At 38.1% G+C, this 18,309-nt stretch overlaps 1 protein-coding gene across 5 annotated transcripts in view; it reads left to right on the forward strand.

Annotated features, from left to right (window-relative positions):
• Positions 1-16,951, forward strand: part of rtn2a (reticulon 2a) — a 33,255-nt gene extending 16,304 nt beyond the window's left edge. For 4 of the 5 annotated variants that reach the window (XM_073862612.1, XM_073862615.1, XM_073862613.1 and 1 more), the window contains 6 exons: positions 6,308-6,515; positions 9,745-9,880; positions 13,331-13,400; positions 13,707-13,753; positions 13,890-13,948; positions 16,412-16,951. In XM_073862612.1, the coding sequence (XP_073718713.1) occupies positions 6,308-6,515; positions 9,745-9,880; positions 13,331-13,400; positions 13,707-13,753; positions 13,890-13,948; positions 16,412-16,487 (596 nt within the window). In that variant the 3' untranslated portion in view covers positions 16,488-16,951. Of the gene's footprint in view, positions 1-3,652; positions 3,801-6,307; positions 6,516-9,744; positions 9,881-13,330; positions 13,401-13,706; positions 13,754-13,889; positions 13,949-16,411 lie in introns of those variants that run through there. The other variant, XM_055196001.2, reaches the window with a different exon arrangement.
• The last annotated feature ends 1,358 nt before the right edge of the window (positions 16,952-18,309 follow it).

An 18,309-nucleotide genomic window follows, 5' to 3' on the forward strand; every position in this document is an offset into this window, starting at 1 on the left:
AAGCAAAACCAGGGGATATGTTTTTTCACAAAAGCTTCCCACATGCTAACACAAATACTCCATTGGAGAATACAGTGTCCGTCTCCATAGTAACACACTCCAGGGCCTGTTACCATAATGGGCCGATACAACTGGCCAGTCAATCTTTATTATTTCATGCAGACAAGTGGAAAACCAGTCATGCTCTGTGCATTTGCTGCACACGTCAGGTTCTTTTATGGTTGCCATGTAGATCCAATATGTGACCTGTACTGTCTAAATGAGTCTGATTTTGAGCTATAGACAAATTTCGATTTTGGTCAAATTTGAGTTTTTTTTTAAAATAAGTAAATTAAGCGATCGTCTAGCGATCCCAGTGCTTCAAACAGTAATTGAACATCTAAAATGATTTTTATTCATATGTTTGATCATTGTGACTTAATTTGCCAGGATGCGTCACATATGGGGTCCTAACATACTCCAGGCGCAATGCGACCCCAGGCACGCAAATGTTTTTTGCTAGTTTTAGCCCAATGCAGTTATCATTTGTTTAAATAGCAAACCTTAAATAACAACTCTTTGGACCATGTGCCTGGCACGCCGACTGTTTTTTCGTCGTTAAACTAGCGAAAGTTGATCGGGACCACAGTTGCCAACTCTCGCGAGACAAATAAGCAACTGCAGCTTCAAAAACAAGCCCAATATTATTAGGGATGCACCGATAGGATTTTTTGGGGCCGATACCGATTCCGATTTAAACAGACAACTTCTGGCCGATACCGATGCCGATATCAAACCCTTGTATACAATACTATACAGTTGGTCTATTAGCTAGTTTATTTCTGCATCAAATAATTTTTACTGAACATGGATTGGATCTAATTAACATTCAACTGACCAACATAATAAGAGAGGCACAAATTAAAACAAATATAATAAGACATCATGACAACCTTCAAAGGTGGTTTTTGCTATTCAGCATTTATTTTATTAACAACATTAACTCATTTTTTACATATAATGGATTTCTTTATGCAGTTAATTAATAAACAATCGGTATCGGCCTGTCTCGTGCTATTGCCGATATGCCAATGGTTTCAAATTCATCAAAAATTTAGTGATACATCGGTGCATCACTAAATATTATAATATTATTTAGTTTCAACATTATAATTTATTATGTATTACCAATAAATGAGCCTGCAACATATTAGGCTAAACTGAAACCTCTCCTTTATTAGGAAAGTACAAATACAAATTATTTTGTGTATTCATACATCATAAAAACATTGTAAAAACTACATATTTACCTTAAAAAAGAAGTCTATCCATTACACTGTCCATCATCTTCTCAGCTGTCTCATCTTGTCTATCATAACAGGCTAACGTTAGTTTAAATTACAGTTTCGTGAAGTTCTCTTCGCACAGTGAACGTGACTTTTCTCCAATGAGGGGGAGAAGGGGGCGGATTCGGTGGGATGTTTTTACGAATTACGCCACAGCACTTATATTAGCTGCGAGCAGACATCAATGCATTGGATATTGAGAAAACGGCAACCATAAATGTAAAGAAAACAGATTTTTCTAACAAGCAACCTTTTTTTAAATAAGCCCAAAAAACGCAAACCGTGACTTTTTTAACGCGACTTGCCAAAATAAGAAGCCCAAAGTCGCGTATTATAAGTGGACTTGGCAGCTCTGATTGGGACACGCCCTTAGTGCTTCAGACCATGTGCTGAGATTGTTAAAATGGCTGTCATTTACACGAAAATGGCCTAAAAGGTTTTTGAAAATGATATCGTAATTGTGACAACATTGAGTTAACTTAGCACTTTCCTGTATACGTTACATTATTACTACGCTCGCTTGTGCGGTTTATTATTAGCCGCTGTATTCTGCTTCTTATCTTATCTAGCGATTTTTCTGTGTTTTCCCCTACATCTATTAATTTAAAGCTGCTTTAAAACAATTAACAATTGTGAAAAGCGCTATATAAATAAATTTAATCGAATTGAATAGAAATAGTGACATGAAGAGTTTCGTTGCAAAACGAGATAAATCAATTTTTTAACATTTTTGTCAAAACATGTTTATTATTATGTTATCATGTTATTATTTTGTTTTATGGTGCTACTTAGCTGTATTTTTTTAAGTTATGAAGGTTTAAATCAAAACAAACCAACTGCAGTTGTATTGATATTAATTGGAATGCATAACCAAAAAACAAGATTTTTGAACAATTAAAAAAACGGATTTATCTCGCTTTGCAACGAAACTCTTAACATTATGTGCGTGGATATTACGTGTTCAGACATATTGCGACATCGCCAACTACTGGCCTGTAGGGGTGTCACGATTCTCCAAATCCTCGATTCAATTACATTTTCGATTCTAAGGTCACAATTCGATTTGATTCTCGATTTTTACTTTTTTTTTTGAAAGACAAAAAATGCTATGCCATTATTATTATTTATTATTATTATTATAGTTTCACACTAACATGCACATTGTGAGCTTTTCCTTGCATGGGAGTTTGTGGGCTTTACTTTACGTGAGAGAGCTTGTAGAGAGAGGATTCCTTCTTGCACGCACATGGACTTTCTGCGCGCGTCTTGGACTCCTAGCATCTGAAATAAATCCAGCGCGGCATAAGCAGCTGCGCTTCTCTTTATCTCACGTGTCATCTGTCCAAAGTCTAAACATAAACTAAAGTGGTAATCCTTACGTATTTGTTCTTTTTTTTGCGGTTCATGCGAGTTGAGGCAAACTATCCCTTTTGTTTCAAATATAACCCGCTGCACAAAAATCCTCTCTCACTCTCGCGTAACTTACGTACAGAGAGCTGCGCTCTGTCCAAAGTCAGATCACTAGGTAGTAAATAATCCTGTTTATGATATACATTTCAAGGAGTTGTAGCAATACATCCCTTGTGTTTAAAATATAAATTGCGTTCCGCTGGACCAATGTTTTTTTAAAGGCACCTCTGAGAGTTTTTTTCCCCCACTTGGCAAACCGACCGGACGTGACATGGGGGCGTGACAGCATCGACGATCCCATTTTTTAATTCGAAGTTCAAGGTTGTGACTTAATTTCGTGACACCCTTACTGGCCTGGCATGCATAATGCAGTGTTTTTTTTGTTGTTGTTGTTGTTTTCGTGGATCCATCTGAATAGGAATCGTTTTAAGAATGTTGTTGTCTGTATGCGTGAAATGCAAAGGAAAAACCTTTCATCTTTAACTATATCATTGTCGTTTTTTTAACTGAAATGTTTACTACAGAGAATATATTTTCCAGATGTTATGACCACACAAAATAGCAGATTTCACAACAATATATACAAAAAAGTTGTATAACACAGAGGGCTACCACAGAGTTCATGGGACAAAATTATAAGATTGTGTGTATCCATACACCCAGCAGTGTAAGGATGTGTTTGGTGGGCCCCCTTTGTCTCAGGTCCTGGGACAACATTTCTGGTAAAATATATTTTAGAGCTGCATATCTGAAGCTAAAATATTCACAGTCATTTACTTAATATACAAATCCTTTTTACAGTGTATGAGCTGATGACAGGTAGATAAAGATGTTGAGATTATATGTGAGTATATTTGTGTCCTAGCCATGTCAGTCTAACTCTGACTGCCTTCTTTAACGGGGCGGGCACAATTGTGCAGCTTTATTTTTGGGTTGTTGGTGCAGAGGGCTGCTGACAGAGCAAGACCAGCCAAAAACAGCGTGGGGGCTTTTAGAGAGGATCAGGGACATAGGCACAGAACAGAGAGTGGTCGACCCATGAAGATTTTAACATGACCAGTACAGGTGAGCAGAAATAAATAAATAGTAAATAGAGGCTTTTATTTTGGTAATGTTGTGGTAAAAATTGAGCAGGTTAGGATTTAGGTAGATGAGTTTTTTTGTGTGTGTGTGTGTGTGTCTGGAGGTGGGAGCTTATTCTTGTGAGTGTGAAAAACTGTTCAGTGGCTATAATTGTCTGATGATTATAGATTGCGGTTGTGATTTGTGTAGGAGATAATGAATGAAAAGTTGGGATTTTGATAGTTATTTAACTCCATATTAAATACCTAAAATAGATGCATGGAGTTATCTGTGTTACATTATCACAGTTATGATTTCCTTATGTTTATTACTGGAATACTTGATTCTGATTGGTCCATGGTAGCATGATGACTTCTTACACTGAGGAAATGAATACAAAATATACCTTGTCATGTCTTACATGCACAATTTTAAAACCCAAATGTGAGTTGGGTTATTCGCTTCATATTGCGTTAAACTGTGTTTTGAACAGCCTTGCATTAATGTTCATGTAGTCCTACACTGGAATAAAATGTTTTTGTGGTTCGTAATCTTTCAGCACGTAATGGCATATCAATAATAAATACGGTTGCTTTGTTTGTAAGTGATGTTGTCAATAGCTTAATATATCTAGCTTTTCCTCTCCATGATATTATCATGGAAAACAATACATAAAATTAAACAAACTGAAGCTATGAAATATGCTAAGAGATTTTTGGATTGAACTCCTAAAAAGCTGACACAATATTAAAGGTGCATTGTGTAACTTTTAGGAGGATCAGAAATGCAATATAATTTACATAACTATATTATCAGTGGTGTATAAAGACTGTAATGACATAATTTACTGTAATGAACTGTATTGTGTTTTTTACCTAAAAATGAGCCTTTTTATTTACATACACCGCGGGGGCCCCTTACATGAAAGTCGCAGTCATGTTTCTACAGTAGCCCTACTGTTATACAAAATGCATTTTGTCCCTAAATTGTCTCAGACGATGACATGTTTGTCCTGTGGAGCTACCGTAGCTTCTCTTTGCGTTTCGAAATTGAGCTTGGTTGCCATTCGCAATCTTACCGTTAGATGTCGCTTAAAACCCATACTGTACCTTTAAGGAGATTTCTTACATAGATCATTTTGCAATGATTGTTGCAATGATAAACAAACCAAGTTTACTTTATTTATCTATTTCACAATACGTAAGCTCCTACAATGAAAGTCAATGTGGTTTACTTTACCTCAAATATGGGTGAACTGTTCCTTTAATTTGATGAAGTCAACTCAGAAAATCAATGCAAGTGTTACATTTTTCATCTGTTTTTTTTTCTACGAACACTTCATTTTTACATGGTAACCTGAGTGAGTCTAACACGTGCTTGCTAAAGTTAACCATATGAAATAAGTCTGTTATACCACCTGCCATAACAATAGATACAGTAGGTGTGCTGGAAGCCAGGGTCCTTGTACACATTACGTCGAGGTTATAAATAGTCCATCCACCAGCTGCTAGATTCAGCCGTTCAAATCCGAGCGGCAACCATGAATGACATTTATTGCTGAGGTAATTCTGAATGGATTAGCATTGAGTATTAGCCTGTACGCTATCTTATATAAGCCTCTTTAGAGTTGTGCCACTAATATAAACAAATGAAACCTACCGAACTCTTATCAGATTTCTATAATATTGTCAAATGGTTAGTTACAATGCTTGATTCTGATAAAACACATCCATGACCGCTGCACCCAACAATTTTGTATCACTGCGCAGCACGTGAAAAAACATTCTGTCGGTCAGGGACTATTTTTTTCCCAGTGGAAAGAAGAATTTTAGTGATTTTACTTCATAAAGGTGGTGTTGTTACATATATTTTTGCTTTAATATTTGTGTGACAAGCAATAAGGTACTCAAGGCTAGTGCTGTATTGTAAATAAGTCTCGGCTGAAGGGGCTACTACACTTTTCTTTGTGAGTAACAACGCTGTGACTAATTCATCGATACAACACAGCCTCTTATCTTATTGCTTACTTAATTCAGAGGGTATAAAGCTTTTCCCAGTGTACTAAACTGACTTTAAAGCTTTACTTAGACTAGAGAGGTTTGTAATTTAAAAAAAAGAAATAAATGAAGTCATTCTTAAGTCATTCTCGTAAGAGTAAGGTGCTCAAAGACAGTTTGAGTGCTATCAGCAGGTGGTTTAAGAGACCACTTTAAATTCTTCGTTTCTTTTCCTTCCTACGCTGTCTAATAATAGCCCAGGTCAGACCAAAAGACTCCTTGCAGTTTTTCTTCTTGTCATCAGTAACATAAACTCACCCGCCCACTTGCGTAGCAAGGGCCTTTTGTATTGTAACCCGAGTGATTCATGTTGATTCACTAATAAAGTGCAGCACTTTATTGACGTCCCCTAAACCTCCAACACTTAGTTTCAATCTGCCTGACCGAAAATAACTGCAAAAATTGTTTGTTTCATACGGCTATTCACAAACCCATTTTTTCTCTTGTCTTCAGTAATGGACCTGATCTACTGGAAGGATATGGAGCGCACAGGCGTGGTGTTCACTGGCCTGGTGGTGGGGCTGCTGTCTCTCTTTCAGCTCAGCATCATCACTGTGGTGTCCACCCTCTCGCTGGCCATCATGTGCTTCACCATCTCAGTGAGAATCTACTACAAACTACTGCATGTGCTCCAGCTGGGAGACGGAGTAAACCCCTTTCAGTGAGTTTTGGTTGTTTTTCTTTAAACGTGCCATGAGATATTATGATGAGCATTGAGTGTTTTTAGTTGTATGTTGGGGATTGTTCTTTGTGAGATTTGTAGGATGAGATTATTGAAAATTTTATTTAAACGTTTATTGCACTGTGCCATCTTAAGCTAAATGAACATATTAACACAGGGAATATTGAGATATAATGCTGTGTGCACACTACCAGCCACTTTAAAGACATGAGGTCGGGTGGCACAGTGACTCAGTGGGTAGCACAGCAAGAAACTCCCTTTTGAGCCCCGGCTAGTACAGGTGGCCTTTCTGTGTGGATTAACCAGTTCTCGCAATGAATATAGCCGTAGATGTTGGAATGGCGTAAACAATAAAGAAAGAAAGAAAGAAGACATGAGGTCATTATGAGTCATTTCTAATTCTGGTTGTCCTAGTAGCAACTACAAGCAAATGAGTAACTGTCCTCTCAGTAAATGACGAAAGACGGATGATGTGAACTTCATTGCTTCACTCTCATTGGTAGTTGCTTCTGAAAGTTGCTCATCAATTGCTTAAAGTTCACAACAAAGGGGCAACCATACAACAACACAGAAGTGACTAAAACTGCAATTCATTGACTGGCCCCTCTAGACGGGGTCCAAATGGTGATGCTATAGACTGACTCCAAATGGGAGTCAATCCATAGACCCCCCCCCCCTCCCATGTTAAACGTTTAGCAGAAATAAATATGTTTACAGCCTGGTACAAAAAGTGATTTTGGTCTATATAGCTAATTTTGCCCTTCATGACAACTGTCCTGCAACGGGTCGGGTACCATGGGTACCCGCGGATACCCGCATAAAAGTGTCTAAAGCGGGTGGATTGTGACATTCCCAGAGGTGGGTAGAGTACCCAAAATCTGTACTCAAGTAAAAGTACAAGTACTTATACAAAAATGTACTCAAGTAAAAGTAAAAGTATCAATCTAATTATTTACTTGAGTAAGAGTAAAAAAGTATTAGATGAAAAAACTACTCAAGTAGTTAGTTACTCGTTACTTCTACACTGAATTTCAGACTACTTGGAGGGTTTTCACAAATCTCTCCTTAAGAGTCTCATTGTTCTGCTTATATACAAGTAAAGCAGCCTATCTCAGTCCTGCAATGGGTACATTAACATCACATAACGTGTCATTTGAGAAAAAAATCTCAAACACACTCACACAGATGTTTTCTGACGGTTAACTCTATATTTTATTTCATGTTCACAACACAAACTTATCAGCATCTGCCTTTAAACATGCAAACAGTAAACAAATAAGAACGTGTGTGTCTGTTTATTATCATCTTTTTATATTTATTTTCATTGCCATTAAAGTGCAATTACTGAACATAAACAGGAGCTTAATAAAAATGATCATTTTAGATTTTCATATGGAACTTATCTGTTTTTGCAAATCATTTCTACATTTATTATAATATATAATACATGTTTCTTTCAAATCAATCTTTATTCTTTTATTTTTATTCATTCATTCTTTAGGAAGGATTTAAATAAAATACAATCCCGTTTTTATTTGAATGTATTTTCTACACATTAGTGAGGTGTCCGGATTTGTGTATAAATGCAGTCATTACATTATGCTGTTAAGTTTGTTTAGTTGTGGGGAAATGATATGGAATTGGCAGATGTGAACGTGCTGTTTGTATGGTTTAACTTACATTAGGATTTGTATTGTAATCGCTTGCACAAGAGTGCATATGGCAAAAAAACTCGGACAGTGTGTGAAATGACCATTAATAGTGTTCAAATAGACATACTGTGACACTTACTTCAGGCTGGATCTTGAATTCCTGTACGCTGAGATGTCAGCTCGTTTAGTGAACAAAGCATGCATCACATTATGAAACTATTCTTTTTGACCTCTTGGAGTGAAAACATAGACCGAACTTGATGCCACTCATGATCTGCCTCCGATAACTCGCACAACGCACACGCGCCCTCATCTGCTTCTCCTATCATCTACGCGGCCGCGCGCGCTAAAAGGGTGACCGCGCGGTCGCGCGCTAAAGGGTGACGCAGCCTGTTTCGCGCAACTTTCGAACACGCCCTATAAACTTTAAAAATATATATATATTCATTAATTATTACCATTTGACAGTAGCGCAGTAACGCCGCCGAATGTAGCAAAGTAAAAGTACAGTTTTTTCACTAGAAATGTACTTGAGTAAGAGTAAAAGTACCCATCCTTAAATTTACTCTAAAAGTACTAGTTACCCGAAAAATGTACTCAAGTAAATGTAACGAAGTAAATGTAATTCGTTACTACCCACCTCTGGACATTCCTATAGTTCACCGGCGGGGGTGTGGGCGGATAATTAACTCGGGCGGGCGGGTAGTAGCGTGAATGAAAATATGTGCAATATTTGTATGTCTAAATTACCATTACACGCGCAACATATGACATTTGACCCATCACGTCACCACCACTGCAACCCTTTGTTGATGCTTCTCGTAGCCTAGTTGGAGCGAGCGTTGCAGGAGTGGCATAAAGTTTTGCCGTTGATAGCCGGAAGCTGGGAACGTCTTCTTCTAGAAAGCATTTCAAGACGAGACTTATGCAGGGTTTACACCAGACGCGGTAGAGGCGGCAAGCGCGAGTGATTTACATGTTAAGTCAATGCAAAGACGCGATTAGGCATCCTGCGGCGCGATATGCGCAGGATTGAGCAATTGAGCGTTGCCGCGGGAAACACGCAAGTTGAAAAATCTGAACTTTGATGGATTTCCATGCTGTGCTAACCAATCAGGACCTTGCTGTAGTAGTGACGTGTTTACAGGAAGCGAGCGGAGTCTCAGCGGAGTTATTTGAAGTTGCCGTCATGTTTCTATAGTAGCCCTAAAAGGACAAACTGTTCTATGAAGTGTGTTTTGTCCCTACGTTGTCTCAGACAATGATGTGTTTCCCCTGTGGCACCTAGCGTAACTTCTCTATGCGTTTTGAAAAGGAGGGGTGAGCTGTGGACTGAGCCGCTGCTTGCAATTCACAATCTCACCACAAGATGGCACTAAAAATCTACACAGTAGACCTTTACAGTGATGCAAAAGAAAATATTGGTCTAGGCAGAATCAAAAAGACAATACTGTAACTGTACCCTTAACAAATAATAAATGTACCTCTTGGATAGTATTATATGTGCATACAGTGTGTAACAATTGGTTGTTTGTCTATGCATTAATGTGCTGCAGGTCATATCTAGATTTGGACATCAGTTTAAAAGAAGAGACTCAGCACTACATGCAAAAGGCCATTTTGTTGGCCTGTCATGCTGTGGACACACTGAGGAACCTCATCTTTGTAAGCAACCTGTTCAACTCGCTCAAGGTGAGGCTTGTGAGGAGATGGCTCTTAAATATTCAACATTTAACAAAACAAAACTTAGTTGTCAGTATAATGACATTCCAAACCTGTACAGTTTTCTTCTGAGGGAGTATTGAAGAATGAATGTTGGTTAGGGTGACCATACGTGCCATACGCGTCCTAGCCAGGAGTTCGGGTGCGTCTTCCGGAAGTCGTATTTGTCGACCGCCTACGTCATAGAGGATTATTATTATTATTATTATAGAAAAGCAACCATTACGTTTAAGGTAAGAATGAAACTACGATTGTATGTCTTATGTTTTTTAACTGAATGGCGTAACAAATATGACTTCCGGAAGATGCACCGAAATCCTGGCCAGGACGTGTCCGGAAAGAATGGCACGTGTGGTCACCTTAATGTTGATGCTGTTTTTAAAGTGAATGAATGTTGATGCTGTCATTCTGCCTGACATCTTCATTTGTGTTACACAGAAGTAATGAAGTAAAGGGGCTGCTTACATGACAATGATTTGAACCATAAACTGTGAAGTTTTTTATGTGGGTTGGCTGTACATTTACACAACAATGTCATTTTGGGGTCCTTTAAACACACATTTTTGATGACAGGTTTGTCATTAACACTTCTCCAACAAAGTTGACAAAATTTTGATGCTTTTTGGTCCAGGGTCACCCATCGTCCGTCTGAACAAAACTGCTAAATGCTTTCGTCGTCTTAATTGTTTATATTTATCGCTCTGTTAAAGGAGGGGTGCATGATTTTTGAAAAACACTTTGGAAAAGAGAGTTAGCAGTAAGGGTCATGTCTACTAACCAACATCATTGCCTAGGTTGCGTATGTGTGGGGCGGGGCCTATCAAAAGAAGGTCCAGATTCTATTGGGGTAGGGCCCTGTTTGTTTAGGTGATTTTAAATATCAACATTGGCTTTCAGAGATCATGCACCCCGCCTTTAAAGAATGCCTATGTGCTCAGGCGTGTATGTTTCTTTAAAAGGTAACAATGCCATCTACTGGCCTGGCACACATAATACAGCGAATTTAGTCATCTAATTGAGGGGCGGTTTCCCAGACACGGATTAGTTTAAGCCAGGACTAGGTCTTAGTTTAATAAGGAAATATAACAAGTTTTAACAAACATGCCTTACTAAACATGCCTTACTGATGTATTTTAAGATATTTTTTGAGCTATTGCTATAATTCATCTTCACACCTTTATCTAGATTCTGAATGGTTATCGCTTTTTGACATTCATGGTTTAATTTCATGGTTTCTCTCTTTCTCTGTGATAGAGCGTATAATTCCTCCTTCAGAATGTATCATCGCAGAAACGCTTGTTTACTTTTCAATTTCATCCTCTGTATTGTCTGTCTTGATAGATTATCTTCATTCATTCTCTATTTATTACATCTTCTTTTTCATTCATTTTATTCAGCACTTCAGTGTTGCTTTTGTATTTAGTTTCTGTTCTGCAGACATGTTCTCAGTATTTAAAGCCTGCATCTCAGCTGTGCACTTAAAATAAAGCAGAGCATCAGCTGTCACACTAATTACAATGATAATAACCGACAAGAAAAGTGTTTGTGGGATTTCTTTTTAAGGATAAGTCGTAAGACTAAACACACAGTGTCACTCGGACTTAGTGGCACAATACAAGCATCCACGATGTTTTGCCTTTCCTCAAGAAAGTTTTTTTTTTTACAAATTTGGATTGAGTCTATGAATGGATATTATACAATTATGCAATTTAAAAAAACACAAAAACAGTCCTAATGGTTATTTTTTTAATAAATAAGCTTTCCATTTATGTATGGTTTGTTAGTATAAGACAGTATTTGGCCAGGATACAACTATTTGAAATTCTGGAATCAAAAAATAAAAAATAATAGGAAAATTGCCTTTAAAGTTTTCCAAATGAAGTCCTTTGCAACACATTTTACTAATGATAAATACATTTTTGATATATTTACGGTAGGAAATTTACAAAATATCTTCATGGAACATAATCTTTACTTAATATCCTAATGATTTTTGGCATAAACATCGATCATTTTGACCCATACATTGTATTGTTGGCTATTATGACTGATTTTGTGGTCCAGGGTCACGCATGTTTATGTTATTTATTTTCTAAAACTGTTTACTTCTCCGAGGTTTTTCTGTCTCACAGAGGTTACGTTTCAAATATATCTCATATTTATTCAAATAGATGAAAAAGAGAAAATTGTTGACATTTAGTAAGAACACAAAAAGGTATAAAATGCACAGTTCTTGGAAGCTAGTCTTGGAAGAATTTAAAGTTACAGTCTCAAAATGATAGACCGCATAAATGTATTCAAGTTGACACTCTTTTGCTCTCAGTCTCTTATTAGTCCCTAAGAGTGGGAGGGGCCAAGGCTTACAGATTCACACTATGACCCGTGTGGTATGTGACATGGGACATATGTGCTCCTGTGAAGTACAAGACGGGGGATGAGGAGGGTCTTGTTCTGAGTGTGGGGTTTCCAGTTTCTCCACAACTCTACACCAAGAGATATAAGGGGAAACTTGGTTACTAAAGACTGACAGACACTGTAAGGGCTCAGTCACACCAAAAGCGCTTTAAACGCTTGCAAACGCAAGGCGCGACGCACTGCCTTTTTTAAAAAAGAGCAGTGCAGCGCGGCTTTTCATATTGCTAAGCAACCACCGAGTCAGCTGTCTTGTCAATCAAATATTGAAGCGTGAGCGCTCTTTTGGTGTTAACTGTCATATTAGCAGAAACTTTAAAAAGAGGGCGCTTGCTCTGACCTTGTTTGAGGGTGAGAGGAGCACAAACACGCAGGAGAGAGTGAGCGAGTGGAGTCCGGTTCTTCAAAGCAACTGTAAACTTCCCTCGCCACAACGTAAGGCCCGCCTCTCCCCTCATTCGATTGGACAATGGAAGACGCGAATGACGTCAGGCGCTCCTCCGCTCTCAGCTCTCCTTCAAAAACGCGTGCGCGGCAGGCGGCAGAAAACCGCAAGGCACTCGGCGCGCATAAACAGCGCGCAAACGCGCCCTGCCCATAGAATATCATTCAAAAAAGGCGCCTGCAACTGCCATAAACGCTTTTGGTGTGACTGAGCCCTAAGGCATAGGGTCATGGCCCCCACTAGAGGTCACCAGAGGTCTCTTAATGGATTATATCTCACCATACAGTAACTGCCTTTCCTAGCAGAGAAAAAAATTGCTCAATTGATAAAGCATTATGTTAGCAGTTTAAAGGTCATGGGTTTGAACCCAGGAAACACATACTGATAAAATGTATACCTTGAATGCATAAATGTAACTTCTTTTTTTAAACTAAGATATTTATGACAGATGCTGAAAGATGTGTGTTTATGCATTCATGATGTGTGATCAGATTTGGGTTTAGTTCTGTATACACAAACATTTTGGGAAGTATGTAATATAATGTTCATTGTTGTTTTTTTAGTTCTTGTTGTTGATGTACCTGGTGACGTACCTGGGAAACCTCTGTAATGGCCTGACCCTGCTCATCATAAGTGTGATTACAACGCAAATAAATACAGCCAGCTGTAACAGGGGCGGTTCCCTTTCAAAAGGGACACCTTTGCACCTAAAAAGTACATATTGATACCTCAAAGGTACATATTGGTACCAAATGTATTAATTAACATTTTAAATTGTACTGCCCCGGTGACAACTAGGGACTGTTTTTTGACCATTTCTTGACTGTGCCTACTTGACGAACAGTAGGGCTTTTATTTCATGAAATGTTAGCAGCAGTATAAATGTTAAATATCTTCCTAACTAGTTTACTTCATTTGTTTTTATCATGTGATGTTAAGGTGTGATTGCAGTCTTCTCTGTACCTCTGGTCTACAGTCGGCATCAGGTAATGCACTGTAACCAAAAAGTTGTGTAAATTTTTTTATGTTGAATTACCATTTTTACAGTGCGTGACACAATACAGTGTCTCCTACCATATTTTCTGGTTTCATGCAGTCTCTTTCTCTTTCTTGTCTTCACAGGATAAAGTAGACAGCTGCTTTGCAGCGGTACAAGCTCGTATTGAGAACATGAAGGACTTGTGAGTATAGCGGCACCACACATCATGTACTGACCAGTGGCAGCCGGTGACCCCTTTTGAGGGCGCACGATGCGAAGCTAGTCACAACATGTATTTAACCCATCATGTGTGTAGCTCGTCATGTCAAAATATGTGTTCGGTGCGTTATGTGAACTAGGGATGGGCATTCGATTACAATTTTTTAGTCGATTGTCGGGAGAATTAACGATCGACTATCGATTAATCATTAAAAATTTTATAATAAAAATAATTATTTAACTTTTATAATTCAAAAATGTTGAATACAAAAATACAACGTGTTTTCCTCCATGAGACCTTTATTACAAGATCAACTTGTGGCAAACAGTTAAACTACATTTAGTTAGACAAACGGAACATATATGCGCTTGAATATGAACCTGCAGCTGCGAGCTGCAATCTTAAACAGAGACCTCAGTTGTTCCAAAAAATCATGACCTCATCATGATTATTTTTTTAAATCAAAACGGAAGGTCACAGATAACGGAGTATGGTTTCAAATATTGCACCCTGGTGGTAAAATGTTGAATTGCTGCCACACAGTGAAATTCATTTAACTGCTTCAAGACACACGCTACGCTAGGCAACGCAACCTGCATTAGATAAAAAAAGTATTCGATTAATCAAAAACAAATTAACGTCATCGACTAAATTCTTAACGATCAATTATCGATAGTCGATTAATCATGCCCATCCCTAATATGAACCTATGTGCATCATGCGTCATGTCAAAATACGAGGCTGCTGCAGACGCTTCGAAAGGGTTTATGATAAAAGAGTCACTTACGTTTGTCAGATACTCACTTAAAATCATGTGTAATAGTGTTAAAGGATTAGTCCATTTTCTTGAAGGACTCCGGATGGTTTACTCACCCTCATGTCATCTAGACTGTTGATGTCTTTCTTTGTTCAGTCAAGAAAAAATATGTTTTTTGAGGAAAACATTCCAGGATTTTTCTCATTTTAATGGACTTTAATGGACCCCAATACTTAACAGTTTTAATGCAGTTTAAAATTGCAGTTTCAAAGGACTTTTAACTCAAATGAGCCATAAGGGTCTTTTCTAGGGAAACAATTGTCATTTTTAGCAAGAAAAATAAAAAATATGCACTTTTAAACCACAACTTCTCTTCTTCCTCCAGCTGTGTGACGAGCCAGCGCGACCTCACGTAATTGCGTTATGACGTCGAAAGGTCACGTGTTACATATATGAAATAGAGCCCGACCTATAAAGGATTTTTAAGGCCGATACCAATACAAATGTTTGTTGGTTTTAAAATCCGATATAGAGTCCAATATATCGGCCGGGTTTTTTCCCCCAGAAACGAGCAACAAAACATTAACAGATTTCCCTAACATTAGTTATTTGTAGTTATTTATGAATATTAACTAAAATAATATGATAATGCATTTTTAAAAGAAACTTGTTTCTTTTATTGTCTCGTGACCAATTCACCATGAACTCACTTAAAGCAACACTAAAGACTTATTGCTCTTTGCTCCCCCTACAGGTTAGAATCGTAATTGTTTATTACCACTGTCGTAAATACTGCAGTATAACTGGCTCTGATTGGATTGAAGGTCTGCCGTAAAGCAAGTTTTTGTAGTTTTCACTCGAATTACAGGACCACTACCCGACGGTTGGAAACTTCTTTAGTGCGGTTTTGGCCGATAGAGGGCTGCAAAGCAAATGTGAAAGTCATCCGTGACCTTTTGACGTGATAACGTATTACGTGATGTCGCGCTGGCATGTCACAGGACCAGAGGAAGATGAGAAGTTGTTTTAAAAGTGCATCATTTTTATTTTTCTTACAAAAAATGACAATTGTTTCGCTAGATAAGACCCTTATACCTCGTTTGAGATTGTTTAAAGTCCTTTGAAACTGCAATTTTAAACTGCATTAAACTGTTAAGTGTTGGGGTCCATTAAAGTCCTTTAAAATGAGAAAAATCCTGGAATGTTTTCCTCAAAAAACATAATTTCTTCTCGACTGAACAAAGAAAGACATCAACATTTTGGATGACATGGTGGTGAGTAAATTATCTGGATTTTTTTAAAGAAAATTGACTAATCCTTTAAGTTAGTGTCTTGCGTGTATTTTGTGACTGTGAGCGTCTCTTTTATCATAAACCTTTTTGACGCGTGTGCAGCAGGCACTTATTTTGACATGACACATGATGCACATGGTTCACATGACGCACCGAACACATATTTTGAATTTGTGTCCCTCAAAAGAGAAGTCACCGGCCGCCACTGGTAGTGACAGATATTTTGATCAACCATTTAGAATATATATGCATTTCTGATTTTGTTAAATTCGCTTTGGATAAAATAATAATTCATGATCAAGGTAGTCTCTGCCTATATTATCCATAAAAAAATGTTCCTGCTAATTTTAAAAAAAGAACACAAATTATATTTTATTTTGTTTATCTGTCATGCAGCTTTCGTCGGCTGGCTCAGGGTGGTGGCCCACCCCATGACCCCACACCCGGTGGAGCTAAACCCAAAGCCCATTGAGACGTCATAGAAAGAAGAGAGGAGCCACACGCTGTCAATCAAAAATGTCTTAATTAGCCGTTTAAGCTCAGAGTCCCGCCTCCACAGCAGTGAGGGCGGGTCTAATGAGACCCATAATTAATGGGACCGTGCAAAGAACAATCCTGAAAGGTTTTGGAAGTCTGAGAAGTTAAAGAGAAGCTGTTTTTTTGGCAGTATGAAAGTCGCTCGCCACAAGGATCACTGAGAGATACCTGAAGATACACGAAGACTTCAGTGAAGTAACGACAATGAAAATACTGAGCTTTTTCGATTCCGATTGACTTCAGTTTGCCTGCCAAAAACGTATTATCGCAGGACGGTTTCCAATTTTTCACATACTGACAGTCTCATAGATCTTGTGTTTGTGTGTATGTATGCGTGGGCAGCCCAAGCCTGTTACAGTACCTAAGAGCTATTAAAAATGACAATGTTTCTTTTTCCTATGTTTTCTTTGTTGTTTGAGTCGAAATCGCAGTCAAAACAAATCAGATTCTCCACCTTTAACAAACACTGGTGACTCAACAATAACCATTTCTGGCAACAAGATGTATAAATGCATTGATGATGCCACTGTGTATCTAACACTTGATACAAGAAAAGGGAAATAACATGGCTTAAGGTCATATGCAGCCAGCCAGTCATATGCTCTTGGATTCTTTTTAAAGGTGCAGTGTGTAAATTTCAGCGGCATCTAGTGGTGAGGTTGCAAATTGCAACCAACGGCTTAATAAACTGCTCACCCCTCGCTTTTGAAACAAATATGTCATAGTCGGAGACAACTTAGTAAAAAAATTGTCCGTTTAGGGCTTCTGTAGAAAAATGGCGGCACAAAATGGCGACTTCCATGTAAGGGTATGTAGATAAAAAGTTCTTGTTCTAAGGTAATAAACACATAACGGTTCATTATAAAAAGGTCTTTATACACCCCTGATAATATAGTATATTATTTTGCATTTCTGTCAAGAGATCCTTCTAAAAATTACACACTGCACCTTTAAAGGTAATAACACTGAATATAGCAAATACATTTATTGCTAATAAATCATCACTCTTGAATCACGCTTAAACAAACACACAACCTGATGTATTACACTTTAACATCTATCACACTGTTTTTTTCTAAGCCATTTATAATGTTTGCTTGGGGGACCATAAAACACAAAATAAAAAATACTAGATGCTTTTACTGACCACAATATCTGAGACCTTGGCAACATCAGCAAACCTGGCAACCACATCGCAATGCCGTACACTGTCAGACATGGGCGAGGCTAGCCTCTTTTTAGGGGTGCTTCAGCACCCCTAAAAAGGAGCTCAGCACCCCTAAAAATTGGGGCAAGAAATTTAATTATTCTAAAATGTTCGTTCGTCATTGACCAGGTTAAATAATGTCCAAAACATACTCCGTAGTTTGTGGTTTAAAATATATAATAAGGTAGAAAATGAAAACCTCCCCGCTTAGCAAATGGTGTCATCCTCTTTTACTTCTCTGTACCTGCATCGCTGAGCCCGTCCGTCATTCAGCGTGAAACACACGCAGAGTGAGAATCAGATAGTGTTGTGATGCAACTTTTTTGTTCAAATCTTACAAAATGTTTACGTTATGTTTATAATGAGCGAGTACATCACGAATCAATCTTTCAAGTCGTGTTTTTGTCTTATAATGAATCACCATGGTACACGTATAATAAGTGTTTATTTTCGGATTATTTAAGTCCGGCGGGTACCCGCGCGCTGCGGAGTAGCACAGTACCTGGGTGACTCGTCCATAGACTAAAGGCCCGGGTATACTTTTTTTCCG

The sequence above is a fragment of the Misgurnus anguillicaudatus genome, chromosome 24, assembly GCF_027580225.2.
Source record: "Misgurnus anguillicaudatus chromosome 24, ASM2758022v2, whole genome shotgun sequence".
Classification (NCBI taxonomy): Eukaryota; Metazoa; Chordata; class Actinopteri; order Cypriniformes; family Cobitidae; genus Misgurnus; species Misgurnus anguillicaudatus.